This window comes from Anolis carolinensis, chromosome 2, assembly GCF_035594765.1.
Source record: "Anolis carolinensis isolate JA03-04 chromosome 2, rAnoCar3.1.pri, whole genome shotgun sequence".
Taxonomy (NCBI): Eukaryota; Metazoa; Chordata; class Lepidosauria; order Squamata; family Dactyloidae; genus Anolis; species Anolis carolinensis.
This window is the reverse complement of record NC_085842.1, coordinates 74,980,566-75,002,658: the sequence shown is the minus strand read 5'-3', so window position 1 is coordinate 75,002,658 and position 22,093 is coordinate 74,980,566. Positions and strand designations below refer to the sequence as shown.

Genomic DNA, 22,093 nt, shown 5'->3' with positions numbered 1-22,093 from the left:
TGAATGTAAATGCAGATGCAATTGTTAATTGTTAAAACAACTCTAGAAGATGTCTATATTATGATTGTAGGCAATGTTCAATGCAATGAATTTCCTTTAAAGTTTAGTATAGTTTTCTAAAGACAGGGAGAATTCATTTTAAATTAATCATATTTCTGTCAAAGTTATAGCGATTTCCAGGATTCTGTGCCTGGGAGCCATGGTGCCTCAATCAACTCAAATCATCTCACATGTGTTGGTCGTCAAATGCCCCCTTCCATCTTCCTTTTGCTCTTTGCTTCATTAAAATACTTTTGACATTTGTGTGACAATTTGCTCTTCCTTGGCACCAGCAGAGAAAGCTGTAAGATGCTAGCCAATGCAGTGTGAGGTTTCCTAGTGCTAGAATTTATCTATTTTTCCAGTCAAGCCAGAATGGTCTAGCTGTGGGTGTGGAGTAGCAAATTAAGAACAGCTAGTGAAAACATGCCCAAAGTGGTTTCAAAGCCAGCTCACCCTCTGTGGAAATTAACCTTTGGCTCATTCTTTGACAGCTTGCATTTTGGTGCCCAAATTACAAACACAATTACAACAGCTATATTTCAACAATGTCCATTTCAAGTCTTGAAATACTGTACATTTTTGACTAATAATTTGTGGATTATAGCAAAATGTGAAGAGAGGTAGAGCCCAGTTTTTGACACAAATGCATTTTTCAGATGCCCCTTTGTTGCCAAGTTAGTGTCAACATGAAGGGGAAAATGCAAGATAAATAAGAGAGCAGTTGACAGGGAAAATGACAGAGAGATGTGGGGGGGGGGGGGGGGGGGGAGAGAAAAGGAATGATGATAAACAGAACTGGATGCAGTGACTGCAGATGAGCAAAGAAACTGCCTTGGGAAGAACCCAGAAAGGTAGGTTATAAAATAAATAATAAAAGGTAGGCATAGACCTCAGCCATTCACCATTAGCAACCACTGAGAAAGAGCTGAGGAGTAAAGTAATGGATAAACATGATCCTAAGAATGACCTAGAGCTGTCTATTCAGTGGTTTTAGTGTTGTCCAACCTTCCTCGCATTACATTTGGATGCTCCTCAAGTGTTGTCTTGTCTTTCAGGTACTTGATTAATTCATGACCAGAGTGGCTGTCATTCATTATTGCAAAAGAACATAAAAACCATTATCTTGATCAGCATCTTGTTGGTAACTTTGTTGTTATGTGCCATTATTTCTGACTTACAGTGATCCTAAAGCAAACCTATCATGGAGTTTTATGAGGCTGAGAGTGTTTGTTGTTGTTGTTGTTGTTTATTCCTTCAGTCGCTTCCGACTCTTCATGACCTTCGTGACTCTTCATGTGTGACTTACCCAAAATCAACCAGTGAGTTTCTGTGGTTGAATGGGAATGAAACCTTAAACTCTAGAGTTGTAGCGAAATGTTTAAACCACGACATCATATTGATTCTTATTTTACACAGGCATAAATCCAGTTTACATCTGTTTATGCACTCTGTCATCTGTGCTCACTTCCTTCACTTCTACTTCCTTCTCCAGTTCTGCACCCAACCCCATAATAGTTATTTAGCAGCTAAGGGGTGATGGGGTCATCTATGCAGTGACTGGCTGTGCTTCAGCTAGGTGCAGGATAACACATGCATCCTCTTTGACAGCAATTCAGGAGGAGGATGTCATCTGGCTGGCCTGTGATGTTATTGGTGATTAAATTCAGGGGAAAGGGGAGATTATGCCTAGTGGAGTTTTATGCTTTACCAATGGGATGCATAGCATAAATATGCTGGCAGGTACAGTGGCAACGTAGACATCAATAGGAACTAAAATAGCCACATAAGCTGTAATAGTGGGAGAGTGGGACAATTGTGGTAGCTGTCTCTGTCAAGAGCCAAAGGTGTCCCACTGGTTCCTTGGCTCTTTAGGAGACAAGATATCTGTCTTCTGGTCCAAACATTGTATTAATGTTACACCACCTTAAATCACCAGCAGGATTCCTGGGAAATGTTCTCAAGAGCATCCAGCTAAGTGGAAGATGACGAACATCTTAATAAGTTTAGCATTTTAGGATTGGAGCATGCAATTTGACACTTTCTTTTGTACTAGAAGAAACTATTGGGCTTGGTAGTTCAGCTCAAAGTGAAGAAGATAATGTGTGGTTTAATCTTGGAGGGAAAGGCAATTAACAATTTCAGAATTGACTGTTATTTGCTTGACTGCAAATATGGTTGCAACAATGCATTCCAAATGTGATTGTGCTCAAGAGACTGAACAGTCATTTTCTTGAAGGAGTGAAAGAAGAGTGGGACATACACCATCATGCTATAAAATACTGCATGCAAAGGCCAATTGTCTCTCTTGTGGCTGAAAATCTAGTGCTGGTGCCAAGAGTCCTGGTGTCTTAATTTAGCTGTCTCATGAAATGTCTGCATTGGGCTCATATGATTAAGACAGTGGCAAGAAATAACCTCAGATAACTTAATGTATTAATAATGTAACTGGGACTCACCAAAGCTAACAATATATTGTATTAGCAAAATTCTAGCCATTAATCCCTGAGAGGATTGCTGTGTTTTCCAGGTTGCATGGCCATGTTCCAGAAGTATTCCCTCCTGATGTTTCTCCCACATCTATGGCAGGCATCCTCAGAGCTTGTGAGGTATCTAACAACCTCTGAGGATGCCTGCCATAGATGTGGGCTAAATGTCAGGAGAGAATATTTCTGGAATATGGCCATACAGCCTGGAAAACACACAACAACCCTCTCAGGAATTGAGGCCATGAAAGCCTTCGTCAACACAATCCCTGAGAGCTTTTGGCCTAAATCCTAGCAGTTGAGCCAACAGAAACCTGGTAAGTCACCACTTATGTAAGGTTGTTTTTTTTATTATTATTCAGTGGTATTTCTTCAGTTGGATTCAGGCTCATATAAGCTGAAGGAGATGCCTCTGGCAGTTTTAACCATAAAGCCTCCCTGTTCCATGTAGCTCCAACTTAGTTATACTGGTTCAGAAAGCTTCTACTCAAGCCCTCACTCTCACCCATATGCCTTTAGCATTCCCATATTATTTAGGTCGTCTAGAGGGCAATTTTCTGCCTTTGTGACCCCCAGGAGGTTGCATGGGCCACCAAAGAACCATAAAAGGGACAGAGGGAAAGAAAAGATTAGAGGAATCAGAGGTGACAAAATAGCTTTGGGGACCACTTGTAGCCAGTGTATCTTATCTAGTATGGTAATTGAAGAATATGATGTTCATATGGAACATGGGTTAACAAAGTACCCCTTTTCAGGTTGTTTTTGGCAGCCTTCCCCTTTCTCTCCATACCCCTATTTTTCCTTTAAAAAAAGTGTTTTGTTTTGGGAAGCTTGTGGCAGCTCTTGATTTTATGTCTGAATAGAATAAAGGGTCTTTACAACAGTCCCAGAAACTTGGGGGTAATGAACATAGATGCTGGGCAAATTCCAGTTTTGGGCATTAGTGTTTTTGAAATGCATCTTTTGAGCTGGTGTAGCCTACAGTACATTCTCAGCAGCAGTCCACTCTGACTTTTGGAAGCTGAGCTGGTAAGATGATCTCAGTATTTGTCGAAGGCTTTCATGGCCGGGATCATACACAGATAGATACCTTCATAAAAACTCCAACCATCACCCAAGTCAAAAAAGGAGCACAATCAAAGCCCTGACAGACCGTGCACAAAGAATCTGCGAACCTCACCTCCTCCAAGGTGAACTCAACCACCTAAACTGGGCTCTACAGGCCAATGGATACTCCACCACAGACATCAGAAGAGCTGCAAGGCCAAGAAGAAGCCATGAAAGTCAAAGATCCACCCAGAGGAAAGGTGTTCTTACCATACATCAAGGGAACCACTGACCGCATAGGCAAACTAATGAAGAAGCACAACCTACAAACTATCTACAGACCCACAAAGAAAATCCAACAAATGCTACGGTCAGCAAAGGACAAGAGGGATCCTCTCTCTTCTGCAGGGGTCTACCGGATACCATGCAGCTGTGGACAAGTCTACATAGGGACCACCAAACGCAGTGCCCAAACAAGAGTCAAAGAACATGAAAGGCACTGCAGACTCACTCAACTAGAGAAATCAGCCATAGCAGAGCATTTGATGAACCAGCCTGGACACAGGATATTATTTGAGAACACAAAAATGCTGGACCATTCCAACAACTATCATGTCAGACTACACAGAGAAGCCATTGAAATCCACAAGCATGTGGACAATTTCAACAGAAAGGAGGAAACCATGAAAATGAACAAAATCTGGCTACCAGTATTACAAAACTCCAAAATCAAAACAGTAGATGGGAACCAAAACTCCGAGGGCTTGACTGAACAAAGGATGCCCCCAGGCAAGAGAAAAAACATTTCCAATGCTAATTAGGGTGATTAACTGAAACATTAATGCTGGCTCCCAGTGACAAAGGACTCTTGCCACACCCTGGACTCTACACAGATATATATTCTTTCCTTACTTAGTTTATCCATACCTCACAACCTCTGAGGATGCCTGCCATAGATGTGGGCGAAACATCAGGAGAGAATACTTCTGGAACATGGCCACACAGCCATACATACAACAACCCTCTGATCTCAGTATTGTCCAGCTACTGAAGTAGAGATGTTGGGAATTGGCTCAAATATGCATGTAGATACCCTGTTTCCCTGAAAATAAGACATCCCCCAAAAATAAGACCTAGTACAGGTTTTGCTGAATTGCTAAATATAAGGCATCCCCCAAAAGTAAGACCTAGCAAACTTTGTGTTTGGAAGTGCACCCGCCAAACATAATACCAGAGTATGCAGGATCAATAAATGTATGTACCATAGATTGTTGTACATAGAAATAATGGTAGTAACAAGACATTCTTGATAGGATTCACAGTTTGTCTGGTTATGCTGGTTTGTGATGACAACTATTGTACAGTATATAATAAATGTTCATTTTTTGTTCAACAATATATGTGAATTCTTCATGGAAAAATAAGACATCCCCTGAAAATAAGACCTAGCGCATCTTTGGGAGCAAAAATTAATATAAGACACTGTCTTATTTTAGGGGAAACACGGTACTTCCTAGTGACTCACAGCTGAGTAATAGAATGACCTCTATTAAAGTAGTATGTTGAAATGGTGCCAGGTGATTTAAAGTTTCTCAAATATCTTATTTTTGAGGGCTGGTCCATTCATGCACAATATTTTTTCTCCCCCATCATTGTGTCTTCAACTGTTCAGGTCTGTACAACTTGTGTTTTGGACCTCAGCTTCTGACTAGACAAGCTGACTGGGGCTTCTGGGAGTTGGAGTCCCAAACACTCAGAGGGCCATAGGTTGTGCAAGCTTGCTGTAAATGGTCAGAATCTTGTTGTGGAGTTACAAATGCAAACGTGTGTGTATTCCCAAACCCTATGTACCCCCTAGTTTAGGGGACACAGGGACTGTGAATGTCCCCAATCCTTACTTAACAGGAAGTAGCAACTGTGATTTATAGGGTGTTTCCTGTTGTTTAGGAAGATGTTGATAGTCCTACTCCATGCACACAAGTGATATCCAGCACAATGGGAATTGTGATAGGGACCCCACTTCCACCTATTTAACCAGAGATTGATCACATGATGGTGTGGAAATGGCAGTCAGCTGCTTCCTGAATCATGGAAAATAGATTCCTATCAATCACAGTAGCTGCTCTCTGATAAGTGTGGGTGAAGGTGCCGGGCCAGGAATCACTGCCTAGTTGTGTAACTATGATGGTTATGCATTCATACTTGGATACATTCAATCTCTGTCTCTTAAAACAGGAACAATTCTACTTATTTTGGGATGTTGTGGATTTGGTAGTTTAGTAGGTTGATTTGATAAGGCCCACTGAAACCTGACTATATATTTTTAGTGGTTTCAGTCTTACCGTTAGCAACGGTTTATCTATTAGAGTTACTCAGTGTGTGGGGTACACGTGTGCCTGAAATGCCAGCACAAGACCTGTATGCTGCCACACTTCTATGGGGTTGAAGAAAGTAGAGCCCTTTGTTGAGTTGATCGTTTCTGTTACCTCCTTCTCCCTCATGTCACATCCACCTAGAGTCTTTGGTGATCTCTAATGCTCTTGGCATGATGTTTTATTTTTGCATTGGAAGTACAGTTGTGCATGAGGAAAGGTCAGAAGGAAACTCTTAATTTTATCACTGGGGGCGGCATGTAGATGAAGAACAGAAGAGTGTAAACAGAATGATGAATGCACATGATTTTAGGATTTAAAAAACAGAAAGTGTGATAGATGTCCTACTTGGCCTTTACAATGGGTACTATACAATAGCATCACTGTGACATATGCAGGGCCAGACCAACAATGGACAGTGTAGCCAGTCATGCATCACATGAGAGAGGCTGAAATGGTCTTGTGTCAATGAAATGAAATGGTGTCTTGCTGGAAGTGAGTAACAGCTTTGTCATAAGTCAGAATTAGTCTATTGTAGATGAAATTGTATCCCCCTCCAAACTCTGTACAATATGTACACAGAAAATGGCTATTTAAAATTCCACCCCCATTTTATTCTTGCTGACAAATTGGCTGTGTTGACATATGTAGTCAGTACTAAAGTGATACAATAATTTTTGACTTATGACATTCTGCAAGTGTGGACTCCTGATTTCACGTTTAAAAATTGGATGAGCAAACGCCTCAAGAAATGGATCCTTATTAACTTTCTATATATTGGCTAGTCTTGTTTTCTTAAAAGTTAAATAATCTCTCTTAAACCAAATTAAAATATCTTCTATAAAAATCTATTTGTCTCTATTTATGGAGCTTGTTTCCAAAAGGTACCAAATCCATTTTAACAAATTTTACAGGAATAAAATAAATGTGCTGAGGATATGCATTCCTTTGCCGTAAAATGCAATTTCTCAAGTCCTGTACTAAAGTGATTTGATACATTTTGATTTGTACATAATATTCTACTCCTAGCCAACAATTTTGCTGCAGCCTATAACCCATTTTTTCATCTTTTTTTTTTTAGATTTGGTACCTTTTGAAAACTCCATGTTTGTAAATCAATCTGCGTTTTCTGTCCAGCTGAGTTCTGTTCAACTATGTTGTGTGACATCTGATAATAGAGCTGCACCTGCACTTCATTCTTATCCTTTATATCTCTTCAGCGCAGACCATTAATGAGGAAACCAGGAATGTTGAGAGAACAAATGTAGCCCAGGAAAAACAAGGCCCCAAAATCTCTGACTGGCAACTTGTCATAATAGTGGGCCAAGATGAGTGGTATGAGGGAGTAATGGATGTTTTCTAACTGGATAAAGCAAAAGGAGAGATTGCTGGGATGTGGAAAAAAAATTTATCTGACCCCTTTGCCATTCTGAAAAGCACTAAGTGTACGAATTACCTTATATACTCATGTAAAGTTGACCTCATGTATAAGTTGAGAACAGGTTTGGAGCCAAAATTACAGATTTTGATATGATCCATGAATAAGTTGAGAAATCATTTTGCAGAGAGGTTGCAACTAGCTGCCCCATCTGCTGCTATTGCCATTTTTCTACCCAGGTGCTCAAAAGGCCAGAGGCAACACCATGGCAGAGTCAGTACTTCTTTTAGGTTGTCCAGGATGGACTAAGTTCTCGCCTTTTGCCACCCTACTCAGAAAAGGAGATGAGTCTTTCAAAATAAGTGTTACAATGTCACCACCGATCCATTTTTGCTCAGTATTTTGACCAAAATGTCTAGATCTATGCATGAGTATATACAGTAGAACACCAAACAATTAAAATGTTATCATTAAATTCCTTCAAATTAATGACCAGTTGTGTTTTTCTTGGCATATACTGTTTCTATGTGCTAAGTACCCTCGGCACCTAAATGAATATTGTGGTTTTTAAACACTTGGATTGAATTAAATCAAACAATGGCAGAAGTTGACTCTTCCTCCCATTCCTCAATGACAGGAACTAGGTTATAAGAAAATGTATGAATGTCATATTGCAGTGGATTTTGAAAAAGTGCCCAAGGACAGGTGAGTGAGACCGTATGCTGCTCTCACCGGCAATTGTGGTCTTCTACTGGAGGGAGGAGGCAGCTGCTCTGTCACAGGAAAAAGCCCTAAAAGCTCCAAAGCATTAAAAATTACACCCAACAAATGTATGATATAACTGTTCTTTTCTAACTCAAGAATGGCAGCTCCAAGTTCAACAGCTGAATGCTGCAGTCTTCTTTTTAAAAGGCACAATTAAGCTTTTCTCGCTGTGAAACACTTGCAATGGTAGAAAAAAGTAAGGTTTGTGAAATGAAGGCATTTATTAAGTCTTCATCTGCTCATAGTGATAAATTCTTCAACAAACTGGTGTGTAACACAGGTTGCAACAGTTAGGAAGGGACAAGATAAAGAAGTATATGGCATGTATTATGGACTGAAGACAGATGAGTGAAATTGCTCATCTTTTCCAAAAATTGTTTAAATACAATAATAAAGAAAACCCAACACCAAATGCTTACATTTATGAGATTTAAGAGCACTTTATTGTTCATTAAGGCTACTTTTAAGTACAAAAAAAAGATGGCCTGCCAAACCGTTTAAAAAAAAATTGCCAGGTGAAACAAGGCCACAAAAGAATGATATATTACAGATTTACAAACATGAAGACTATTGTTCAAGCAGAACTGTAGATACCGTGGCTCTGTGAAAAGAAAACCCCAATGCTTTATGTAACAGTGAGGTTAACATCCCTCTTCCTATTCCCACGCCCTTTGGCTATCATAAAATAATTACATTTCCCACCAGTATTTTCCCTCCCAACCCACCTTATGGTATATGGGGCACAGCTTGCCCTGAACTCATCACCCTAAGCATGCTCAGGAAGTATATCCCCCCCCCCCTTTGATATATAATTTGCTTCGGAATCTTGTGTGGTTTGGCTCACCACAGACCCATTTACCTATCACAGATACGTAAATGTGCCTTTGTAATATTGTGCTTAAAAGAAGTGTTCAAGGAGTTACATCTCCCACAGAGTTCATCTACAGACATTAGTACTTTCCTGTTAGACTGCTCAGTAGCCCGTAGCAACAACACACTAGTGGCTATTAATTGCTAATGCAGTGTTCTTATAGAATAACTGTGTTCCTGCACTTTTACTGTATTACAGACATCTCTACAAAACAAACAAAAAAGATCAACTTTTTTTCTCCAGACCAAAAAAAAAATAAAAATAAGAGAGAGATTGAAAGAATGATTACAATAAAGGAAAGGGAAAAATTAAATAGCTACATATCATTAACAAATTAATTGTTCCTCAAAAAATACCTACAAATTTCTCTGTACATTCTTTACGCACAGCGTAATGATGGTCTTAAAGTTATCTATTTAAAATGTGTGTGTGTGTTGTGTGTATTTCTGCAATTGTCTTAGAGGGAGCAGGGCAGTGAATGCCAAAGGAGACTGAGCATTTGACTCCCCAGAACAACAAACATGAAATGTGTGAAGGAGTGACAAGGGAAGAGCTTCGGTTACTCGTTTCCTGCTTTTAAAATTTGGCAGCCACACTCACTATGAAAAATAAAATAAAATGGAAACTGACCATTTTCAGATTTTTTTTCTACCCTGCCCCTTTTTCATCTTTAATAGCATCAACACCCCCTCCCCCAAATATATAAAGGCAATTGTGGACCCAAATACTGCAACACACTCCAGAATACATCACATGGATCTTTGTCTTTTCCCTATTCATAAACTCTCTCAGTAGAGCCAGTCTTTTCAGGTAATCCAGTATTAAAAGGTCTACCAGTTGTAACTGTACTGGGGATGATGGAATGTGTGGGGTATTCATAAGGAGGGGCCATGTTGCTGCATGAAACAAAAAGCTGAGAAGCTCATGACTATTGACACAAATTTGCTCTTTATGCCTGCCTCTTATTACCTAGTTAGTGGCTATTAATATAGCAAATTATTTAAATGCAAGTAATACCTTTATAAAAGATTTTCTTTCTTAAATGGTGGAATGTATGGTGCCTTGGCCTAGATTTATAAGCAGCCTCAATAATCAAAAGGATTGCATTTCACAATCTGTTGTTCAGACAAAATATTTACCGATAGCAATTAGTTAGCTTACACATTAAAAACAAACACTAAGTAGATTTACGTTAAGCAGTTTTTGCTGCAAATGTAAGCTGGTTATTTTATCATGAAAGCCATTAGGGCATCCTGTACCTCACAGCACTGTATAGCTAATAAAACCGCTCCATTTGAGGCCTGACCGGAGGCAATTGTCCATGGTTGCTGGCTGCTACTAAAGTGAATATCATCAGATACAAATATCAGAGTACAACTGTACCAGCAGTAAGTCTATCTACGACTGTTACTGAAAAAAATATATAAACTAGTTCTCAACAAAGGCTATTAAGTATTATATTTCTTACTGTCTATACATTAATAGATACCAGCTATTTTTTCCATAAAACATGCATCTTTTTAGCACTATTGAACCCTCTGACCTCAGCTCTATTCTAACAAACTGCAGTGTGAACAAAATTTAAATGCCCATGGATCAGTCATTTATGCAGTCCAGTTGCAAGTACTAAAGAGAGAAAGACCTATAACCTGTATGAGACTTCCCCTTCCTAGGCAAATGTTGCTTTTTTAAAATTTTGTTTGAAAGAGAGACAGACACATCATCATCTTGACTTTGTTTTCCCCCCTAAGCAGTTTGCCCTCAGAATATAAGCATCGTGCGTGAAGTTGCTATGCAACTCTAGACCTCCTCCAATAGTGCAAATCATACACAACAGTTATTTTCAAGTATATACATAAAACGATACTTCACAAAGGGAGAAGAAAGCAACAGAAGCATCAAAAACCAGACAAATTTCTACTTTCAAGAAGCTAATCAAAGCACACGGCGTTTGGGTCAACCAACTGTACAGAATGGCTTTTTTGCTCTTTTGCCCATTAACCTGCATCGGTGTCTTTTCTGTCTTTCCTTTTTTTGTATGTGTGTGTTAAAGAAAAGGGGGCAGCGGATTTGCATCAGAGGTTTCTTTGGTAACTGAAGCAGGAAAGTAAGAGTGCTACATAATTGAATAGTTCCTGCTATCATCTTTTAAGGGAACATGTATAATAATAAAATAAAATAAAAACCAAGGAGGCTACACACAAAATGTGTGCTGAAAACTAATCTCTCCTATTCTCCCTCCCAAATACTTTTAAATTTTTTTTAAAAAAAATTGAAAAAAATGTGAGCACTGTTCGAAGCTCAATCAAACCATGCAAATTCACGTTTGGATTTTTTAAAAAGTGTGTGATCCTCTCTTCATGAGACGACAGAAGGTGAATGATTATGATTGACCATGTGGGAGGAAGGGGGAGAAGATGATTGGCCCCTCCTGGAGGCAGATTCGGGGCTGCTGGATACGCCATCCTTCGCAGCTTTGATCTGAAGCCATGTGTCTCCAAGTGCTTTGGCAAAGTGGTCGTCCACAGAGCCGGTGATAGATACAGAGTTTGTCACTGGCTCTGGCTCCTTGTAGTTCTTGCCAAGGCTTCTGCGGAAGTGCTCTTCCACCACTGGATCGCAGGCAGTGGTACCTACATGTACGTGGGCCACGGGAGAGGAGGAGGGGGTGGAGAGGGGAAAAAAACAATGTAAGAAGCCCTCAAAGAAGGGAATCGCTCCTTTTTTCATAGGAGTTAATATTGTAATTTAATTTTTATTTTAAAAAGAAACCACCCCTTTCTCTGCCTGGGTGGGAAAATGGTGGCATAGTCAACCGGAAGGCACACTGGCATTTCCCCCTCTCTGCAGAATAACCCTCAACTTATCCATGGGCCATATCAAAATCCATAATTTTGGCTCCTATACCTGATCTCAACTTATACATGAGAAAATACTCCAGAGTATATCTGGTAACCAAAAATATGTATAAATTTCCATGCAGTTGTGACTGCAAATGGAAGAAACACTCATTAAAAAAAATGTCATTCAGTCCAGCAAAGAGGCAGGGAGAGGATAAAATTCCTCTGTTTGGAGAACAGCTGCCCTGCTATCCTAAACTGCTTGTGAGTCAACTGAGCCATCTGCTCTCCCGGCAGAAAGGGGCTTTGATGCCACCTCTTTCTGCTGCCTTGCCTCTGCCACTTATGCTACTGCTTTTCTGCCCCTGCCTAAGTAGAAAAGCCACCTGGTAAGACTGCAGCCACCACTTTCATTAATCATTTCTTTTCCATACATTTGTGATGTTTCCATTTATATCATTTTGACATAATACACTTATGATATTTATGATTCTAGGTTATGCATGTGGCCTTTTCAACAGTAAATTAATCTAAAAGAAAATGATTCTGAAAGAGCTCAGGGGAGCCAAAATTTCACCCATGTCCCTTAGAAGGTTTGGGCAGCTGAGTAAAAATAGGGGATTTGAGGGACAAGGAGGTGAGGATGCTGTTTTCAAAAACATATCCACCCATGAGCAGAATGGCTAATATTGTCATAATATCATACAGATTTTAAAATCATACAGATTTTAAAGAATAGTTCTAGAAAGGACAGGTGTGGTTTCACACACAAAATATGGGATAGTATAGATTTTTCATAAGATGTAAAATATGACATATCAAAACAATTGAAAGGCATTCCTTGCCTTTTCATTTTTGCTATTTTTGCTCCTTGTCCCCTTTCCTCTATAAAAATTTCTCTTCGACAAATAATTTGCATTTGATCTGCGTTAAATATTGACACTGGATTGGATCCACAGTGTGCATCTATTTTGTTGAATTAATGCTGTTTGACACCACTTTGACTGTTATGGCTCAATGCTAGGATCCTGGGATTTGTATTTTGGTGACGCACTCTGGCAGAGAAGGCTAAAGATCTTGTACAACTTCAAATACAAGAATTCCAAAGTATCAAGCTAAGGTAGTTGAAGGGGCGTCCAACTGGATTATTTCTAAAGTGTAGATGCACCCTCTAAAGTAGATCCACCAGTGGACCTATAAGTGTCACAGTAGGCTTCTCTGCATGACTGTGGATCTAACTGGAAATCCAACATCCTCAGATTTGAGGGAATTAAATTCAAAACCATTTAAACTGCACTTAAATCCTATTAAAATGTAAAGAATGAGCCATGTCAAATACTGGTTCTGGGTCCAAATAAGATGTGGGTCTATGAACACATCGGTAGTACATATGTGCACACAAGACAGTGGATGTAAATCACATATCAGTCTTCTGAAAATATTTCTAAAATTAAGTTGAAGCAATCCTAGGTCTATAGTTTCTAAGAACAAAGAATTTTTTTAAATTTTTTTTTAATGGGGAATCTATATTTTTCTCCTTCAGTTCATTTTCTGGGAAATTCTGGCATGGGTCAATATTTCTGCTGCCAAATACATGGAAGACAATCCCAATAAAAATTATATTCCAGTATGCATTTAAGTTAACCTTAGCCTACCCTCTCCCTAAAAGTAATAAATAAATGTCTCTCACTGTAGTTTTAATTCATTACATATGTCAGAGATAGATGGACATACATAGATTTCAAGCTCTCAGAAGAAAAACTATGGCAAGAAAGCATTACTTACTGCTAGATGGTCTCCGATAACTGGCTGGCAGAGCAGTGCCACATCCACTGTGTGCAATTGGACAGTGAGAAAGGTTACAGTTACGATTGCTTGCAGAGGCACAAGTGATTACAGATGGACGGTTCTGAGGAGCAGAAGAAAAAAACAGGCATGAAGCACAGCTGCTCCCCAAAAAAGTGAACAGTTGTTCATCTCACTAGCAGAAAACAACACAGACATACACCCCACACTAAAACAGTCAATATCCTGATAGCTGCAAGTGACACCTAGCAGCACAATAAGCTAGCCAAGAAATCTGTAAAACTGATCAGCATTTTCTTCAGTCTAATATGTTCAGGCACATGAAGCTCAGACCTATTCAGAAAGGAATATTCACAGGAGATGTTATTAAAGACAAAATACAATGAACAGATTAGAATCATAGAGTTTGAAGAGACCTTATGGGCCATCCAGTCCAACCACCTGCCAAGAAGCAGGAAAATCGCATTCAAAGCACCCCCGACAGATGGCTATCCAGCCTCTACTTAAAAGTCTCCAAAGAAGGAGACCTCACCACAGTCCGGGGAAGAGAATTCCACTGCTGAACAGCTCTCACAATGAGGAAGTTCTTCCTAATGTTCAGTTGGAATCTCCTTTCCTGTACTTTGAAACCATTGTTCCACGTCCTAGTCTCCAGGGCAGCAGAAAACAAGCTTGCTCCCTCCTCCCTATGACTTCCCCTCACATATTTATACATGGCTATCATGTCTCCTCTCCACCTTCTCTTCTGCAGGCTAAACTTGCCCAGCTCTTTAAGCTGCTCCTCATAGGGCTTGTTCTCCAGCCCCTTGATCATTTTAGTTGCCCTTCTCTGGACACCTTCCAGCTTGTCAATATCTCCCCTTCAATTGTGGAGCCCAGAATTGGACACAGTATTCCAGGTGTGGTCTGACCAAGGCAGAATAGAGGGGTAGCATGACTTCCCTGGATCTAGGCACTATACCCCTGTTTATGCAGGCCAAAATCCCATTGGCTTTTTTAGCAGCTACATGATATTGTTGGCTCATATTTAACTTGTTGTCCCTGAAGACTCCAAGATCTTTGGATCTTAGAGTAGCATTTTAAACTCGTAAAGGATTTAGAAAGCATGACATGCTTCCAAAGGCAGGTTCAGTTCATACTTTATGCAATGTGAACAGCCAGTGAGGGTTCTCAGTTGTACCATCACATGTATAAACAAGATGTGGATTATGCGGTTACAGATATGGCTGGCACTCATTGCTATGCTTGCAGCAACTGTGGCACAGGAGGTAGCATTGCTCCTTGCCATATTTTTTTAAATGTTTCAGATCTCTCCACCTTTTTATAATATAAAACAAAGCATCAAAAATAGTAACAAAGGCAGTGAGTCAGAGCAATTACTACAATTACATGGAATAGAATAACTGAACAAAAGTGCCAGTGTCAAATCCATATTATTCTAACTGTATTTCTAGGAGTCATCAGCTAAGCAATACGGTTCTTCATCTTCCCAACAAATCGCTTCAAAATAGTACTGGCCACATTTGGGATAAACATTATCACAACTGCACACGCTAAATCCTCCCCGCAGAACTAAAAGGGTGGGAGAACAGGCAATGCATATCTGTGTCCCAAATGAGAAAAGCTGATCAGATAGAGGGCTTAGTCTTGTCCAATCCAGCTCACACCCTACTTGTGAATGACAGGCTTGCCATGTTTTGGCAAAGGCAAGGATTTAATGCCTAAATCAGAAAAACACAGAAAATACAGTTTCCAGGAAAAGGCCAAAGCAGGACAAGGGAATGCAGCCACCAAGAAGTCACAGCCCCTTGAGAACCACTCCTAAAGACTAGCCAGGCCAGAAGAGACAATGAAGTAGCTGCCAAAAAAAGGCCATCTTATGTCTGGTTCCTCTTTGAAACTTCCAAGTGATACTTATGTAATGTTATGCTATCTGATTTCCCACCACTGTGGCACATTATTTGACCCAGTAGAATGATATCTGGACATACATAGGTTGATCTGGGCATTGCTGAGAAGGTGGAACTCAACAGAAGAAGGCTGCACAAAGCTTTCTGTTCCCTGTAATATACAGTGCCTTGCTTTCATATAAGCAAGGGCACCCCTCTCATGCATCACCTGGCAGCCAGACAGTAAAGGAATGGAAGAGAAGAAGGCAGGAATTGACGTCTGAATAGTGCTACAAAGTAGTATTTGCCCAGGCTTGTGGGGACAGAGAGATTGAGCACCATCTTCTGATCTTTGTTAAAGGTGACTAAATGTCTTCCAAGCAAGCCCTCTTGTGTAGAGTTCAACCCCCTTCCTCAGAAAAGACCTGTTCTACCTATGTACATCCAGATCCTATATTGCAGGCATGGGCAAACGAAGGCCCGGGGGCCAGATGTAGCCTCCTGGGTGCTTACCTCAGGCTCTCCTCATTTTTCCTGTCTTCTCAGCATAAGGACACGATAGCCTGCCACATCCTTATGCAGAAAAGACAGGGGAGGAAGGCTCGCAGCAACTCAGAGCCCCTTGGAACACTCTCAGCCACTGCATGTCTCACCTTCCTCCCAGCATAATGTTGAGAGAACAGCCCACAGATCCGGGAGGGAGGATTGGGGAGAAGGATCAGGGCAGTTGCAGAATGTCTCGTTTTTCTCCCAGCATAAGGCAAGCAGCCTCATGCTTATGCAAGGACAACTTGAGGATGACCCGGGCCCTGTCCCACCCCCTCCCGGCACCACCCTCTCACAGACTCTCTCCCTCCCAGTCCGGCCCTCTTGGTCGGGCCCACAATGGGGCCCCAAAGCAAAAATGTTTGCCCAGGCCTGTTATATTGGGACCTTATGTGAGCAGTTAACACAGTTTCAAGGTACTATGTGAAAGTCATAATGCACATTTACATAAATGTGAGGATTTACATTTGAAATTTACAGTGCACACTAAAGACAAGCCAAGGAAGTTCAAGGAAGTACTAGGGTGGAAGTCACTAAGCTCAGCCCCAGTGGTCTGTTCCTTCCTGTCCCATGCATTCAACCATTTGGAAGTATTCATACATTCTCCTGTTTACTCATGCTCTCTTTCTCATCTCCGCCACATTATTAATGATCCTACAACTTCAGTAAATGCTCCACAGACACCTACAAAGAGAACACCACAAATACTTTCTCCCCTTTCCCAAATCATTACCCTCTTTGAACACTGATGTTGCTCTTTTAACCAGCATTTCCCTTTTAACAAGGATTGCTGGGTGTGCTGTCCCTCCTCTACCTTAAGAATTAGAGAAAACAGCTAAGAATAGAGTTGAGAAAGGAATGGTTAAGAAGTCACAAGGACAACAGTCCACAAGGACTGAGAAGCTGTCTAAAAGTGAGGTAAGAAGCAGGAGGGACAATGGTTTTATGATGGAGGCTCCTAGCAGGAAGTACAAGAGGTAACATCAAAAGTCTTGTGCCAATGCAAAAAGAAAGCTGCTGCTGCTGCTCAGTCGTTTAGTCCTCTCCGACTCTTCTTGACCTCATGGACCAGTCCACGCCAGAGCTCCCTGCACTTGGCCACCTTATAAACAATTGACAGGAATAAAGACAAGACCCTGGATGTCAGGTTGAAAGATGAAAGGGACTAGCCCACGAGTTGTAAATTCTGCTAAAAAGTCTCTAAAATGTGCCTATGACAATTCCTTTAATGCACCCCAAGTGTAGTTCATACCCCAGACACAAGATAGATAATTGAAATATCTTGTTTGATTGGCTGCACACGATGACAGAGTCTTATATTTAATCAGAAGAGAGGACAAGTACAATGAATGTGAAACACAATTTGAGATTCTCTGAAAACTGCACTGTTCATCTCCCATAGAATTGTTTTGAATCTAAGCAGAAGCGTGGATGGAAATTTGCCTTTGCATCCAAGGGATACTCATACTCCGTATGATACTGCATACCATAGACAGAGGGGTCGGGCTGTGGCACAGGGCTCTGTCGGGCTCTAACCACGAGGTCATGAGTTCGAGGCCAGCCTGTGGCGGGGTGAGCATCCGTCAATTAAAAAATAAAAAATAGCCCCTGCTCATTGCTAACCTAGCAACCCGAAAGATAGTAGGAAATAAGGTACCACTTATAAAGTGGCGAGACAAATTAACTAATTAACGACATTGGAATGAGGAAGTGCCATCACGGTGGATGATGAAGCAGCTGCTACCCCCTGTGGCCAGAATCGAACATCCCCTCAGGAGAAGGTTAAATTGCCTCCGCGTCTGCCTCGGCTCTATGTGTATATGGGCATTGAATGTTTGCCTTATATGTATATAATGTGATCCGCCCTGAGTCCCCTTCAGGGTGAGAAGGGCGGAATATAAATCTATATATATAATAAAAGTGAAATCGGAGTATGTATCAGCGTTTTGATTGGCCTGGCGGAATATGTGCTCGCGTTTTGATTGGCCTGGCGGAATATTGGTCAGCTTTCTGATTGGCCGGCCGGAATATGGGCCAGCTCTGATTGGCCGCCACTTTCACAGGCCACTGGGATCGCTGAGGGAAAAACTACTACCAACTGGCTTCGTTCGGCCTACTTATCTCCTCAGAACAATGCTAGCTTTGGGAGAGTTAACAGCATTTGGCCTACACTTTGGTAATAAAAAACACCACTGGGACCACCAGGAAGGCCGGACCTGGACCAAACTTGACACACATGACCCCTACGATCCATGAACCCACTGACAGCAGATGGCTCCCTTTGGCCCCTCTGCTGACATGTTTAAGGCCTTCCAGGCTGGCCCCATGCCGCTAGGCCCAAAAGGGGACACCATCTAGCCTCAGCTTTCAACTTCTTTGTAAGGCCCTACTTTCTTCAAAAGACAGCAGAGAACATTGTTATTATCTTTTTCATGATATGCTTATGAACACTTCTAGCCCCCAAAGCCCCAATCCAAGCCGCCTTTGATCATTTTGCTAACATGTTTCAGGCCTTGCAGCCTGGCTCCATTGTGCTAGGCCGCAAAAGAGGCGGCCATTTTCCCTGTTCCAAAGAGAGCAGCTTTTGCCTGTGTCTTTTGGATACAGCACTCTCTTTCAACAAGGTCAGGAGGCAGTACGTAAATAGGTTGATCTTGGGCTGATGGAAGTAGCACCACATCAAGTAGGAAATAAGGTACCACTTATAAAGTGGGGAGGCAAATTTAACTAATTTATGACGTTGGAATGAGGAAGTGCCGTCACAGTGGATGATGAAGCAGCTGTTCCCCCCTGTGGCCAGAATCGAACATCCCCTCAGGAGAAGGTTAAATTGTCTCTGCGTCTGTCTCTGTCTCGGTTCTGTGTGTATATGGGCATTGAATGTTTGCTCCATATGTATATAATGTGATCTGTTTATATATATAAAAATGGTTCTGTTTATATGGTTATGCATTTTCTAATAGCTTTATTCTTAAATCCAAAATCCAACAATGCCTATTTCTAAAATATATCCTTACCAAATGAACCCAGGCAACATCAGGCACTTAGGCAACACGATTTATTTATTTATTTATTTATTTACAGTATTTATATTCCGCCCTTCTCACCCCGAAGGGGACTCAGGGCGGATCACATTATATACATATACACATAGAACCGAGAGATCATCCACTGTGGTGGCACTTCCTCATTCCAACATCATAAATGAGTTAAATTTGCCTCCCCATTTTATAACTGGTACCTTATTTCCTACTTGATAGATGCAACTATCTTTCGGGTTGCTAGGTCCTTTGGCTCTGGGAGTTGTAGTTCACCCTTATATAGACAGCACTGAACCCAGCCAACTTCGGATCTGGACCAAACTTGGCACACTGCCTCATCATGTCCAACTGAGCATACAGGCAGGGTTTCGGGGTGATTCTCCTTTGGCTCTGGGAGTTGTAGTTCACCCTTATATAGTTAGCACTGAACCCAGCCGACTTCGGATCTGGACCAAACTTGGCACACTGCCTCATCATGTCCAACTGAGCATACAGGCAGGGTTTCGGGGTGATTCTCCTTTGGCTCTGGGAGTTGTAGTTCACCCTTATATAGTTAGCACTGAACCCAGCCGACTTCGGATCTGGACCAAACTTGGCACACTGCCTCATCATGTCCAACTGAGCATACAGGCAGGGTTTCGGGGTGATTCTCCTTTGGCTCTGGGAGTTGTAGTTCACCCTTACATAGTTAGCACTGAACCCAGCCGACTTTGGATCTGGACCAAACTTGGCACACTGCCTCATCATGTCCAACTGAGCATACAGGCAGGGTTTCGGGGTGATTCTCCTTTGGCTCTGGGAGTTGTAGTTCACCCTTACATAGTTAGCACTGAACCCAGCCGACTTTGGATCTGGACCAAACTTGGCACACTGCCTCATCATGTCCAACTGAGCATACAGGCAGGGTTTCGGGGTGATTCTCCTTTGGCTCTGGGAGTTGTAGTTCACCCTTACATAGTTAGCACTGAACCCAGCCGACTTTGGATCTGGACCAAACTTGGCACACTGCCTCATCATGTCCAACTGAGCATACAGGCAGGGTTTCGGGGTGATTCTCCTTTGGCTCTGGGAGTTGTAGTTCACCCTTATACAGACAGCACTGAACGCAGCTGATGATGGATCTGGACCAAACTTAAGTGATATTTCCTCACATCCCCAAACAACTCAATGCCGTCTACTAATAACCCGGGCACCGCCGGGACCCCAAGCTAGTAGTGTAAATAAATAAGAGTGAGACATCTTGCCTCTGTCTATGCAAGATTAGGATAATCATGGAATTGCCTGGTGGCAAGAACATGTGATATAAGTGAGTCTTCAAGGTCAATCAAGGTGCAGTTAAAGGAATTCGAACATTCCAGGCCAGGCTAATTGCCAAAGTCAACTCCCAGACGTACAAGGAAGACAATAATGGAATGTTTGACCTAGTTAAGAAGCATACTTCAGGAGGGACACTTCAAGCATTCTCACAACAAGCATATAACACTTAGATCTGTTTGTTTGTTTGTTTGTTTATTTATTTACAGTATTTATATTCTGCCCTTCTCACTCCGAAGGGGACTCAGGGCGAATCACAATATACATATATATGGTAAACATTCAATGCCATTAGACAAACAACACACAGACAGACACAGAGGCTATTTAACTTTCCAGCTTCTGGCTTTGTGAGGGCTCAATTTTGGCCACAGGAGGAGCAGCTTCTTCATCATTCACTGTGATGACGAGTCCTTTTGATGGAGTACTTCCTCATCCGGCACGCATGCTGCTGGATGTTTCTATGGTGTTGTAAATTAGTTAAATTAGCCTCCCCACATAAGCGGTCCCTAAATTTTCCTACTTGACAGATGCAAATGTCTTTTGGGTTGCTTAGGTAAACAACGAGCTGGGGCTATTTAAGAGTCAGGTACTCAATCCAACTGGGGCTTTGAACTCATGACCTCTCGGTCAGTAGTGATTTATTGCAACAGGCTACTAACCAGCTGCACCACAGCCCAGCTATTTCCAATGGAAAAATACAGAAATGATGAAGCAGGCTCAGTAGCTGAAGATTCAGGAAACAAGCACTATATATGCAAGCGTCAAAATAGTTTTAAGGAATTAAGCATGGAATAATAAAATTGACGGTCATTAATGTGGGCTTCAATCAAGAAAAGTAATTCTCGCCTGTAGTCAAGGATAAGGAAAAGTGGATCACACAGTAACATCTGTTGATGATTTGATTTTGTGCTAAAATGTGATATTCTAAGTCATGTGTACAAGGAGAAAAGGATGAAGGCGACATCTATTATCTATACACATAATAAAAGTGAAAATCTGTATGTGTGTATGTGGCACAGGTGTCTGCTCACACAGACAGCCTCCAGCCTCCACAAACAGGCTATAGTTTCTAGTGCTGAGGAGCCACCAAGTCACTCTCTCCCAGGACATTGCAGGTTACAGTGAGCACATCCCAGTGTTCCTTTTCCTGTCCATTTGCATGACCTGCATTGCATTGCCTCCCCCTTAACCTACATTGCATTGCACTGCCTCTCCCTTAACCTATTCCTATCCTTTCTTATGGCACACAGAAAACAGAGGAATTGATCAGCAACTGAACATACTAGAGAGAGAAGTTTGGGGAGAATTCACCAAGATTTATAGGAGTTGTGGGGACTGGGATGTATATTTCACCTGCAATCTAAGAGCACTCTGAACCACACCAATGATGGACCTGGAACTAACTTGGCACTCAGACCCAACATGGCCAACTCTGCATACTAGCGGGGTTTTGGGGTGATTGACCTTGATATCCAGGACTTATAGTTCACCCATATTCAGAGAATACTGAACCCATCTGATGACGGATCTGGGTCAAACTTGGCACATAAATTCAACATGGCCAACTGAGAATACTGGTAGACTTTGGGAGTGATTGACTTTATCTCTGGGAGTTATAGTTCACTTGTATTCCGTGAGCCCTCTGAACCCCACCAATGATGGATCTGGACCAAACTTGGCACACAAACCCAATGCT

General features: G+C 41.5%; 2 protein-coding genes across 4 annotated transcripts in view; one reads left to right on the top strand and one right to left on the bottom strand.

The window, feature by feature from the left end:
- atg7 (autophagy related 7) overlaps positions 1-13,296 on the top strand; it is a 198,384-nt gene extending 185,088 nt beyond the window's left edge. Inside the window, exon 18 of the mRNA XM_062969991.1 lies at positions 7,026-13,296. Coding sequence (XP_062826061.1) covers positions 7,026-7,058 — 33 coding nt within the window. The 3' untranslated portion in view covers positions 7,059-13,296. The remainder of the gene's footprint in view (positions 1-7,025) is intronic.
- The window catches only part of vgll4 (vestigial like family member 4), a 136,029-nt gene continuing 122,438 nt past the window's right edge, over positions 8,503-22,093 (bottom strand). For all 3 annotated transcript variants that reach the window (XM_003217670.4, XM_003217669.4, XM_008105206.3), the window contains 2 exons: positions 13,584-13,707; positions 8,503-11,591 (listed from right to left, as the gene is read on the bottom strand). In XM_003217670.4, the coding sequence (XP_003217718.1) occupies positions 11,317-11,591; positions 13,584-13,707 (399 nt within the window). In that variant the 3' untranslated portion in view covers positions 8,503-11,316. The remainder of the gene's footprint in view (positions 11,592-13,583; positions 13,708-22,093) is intronic.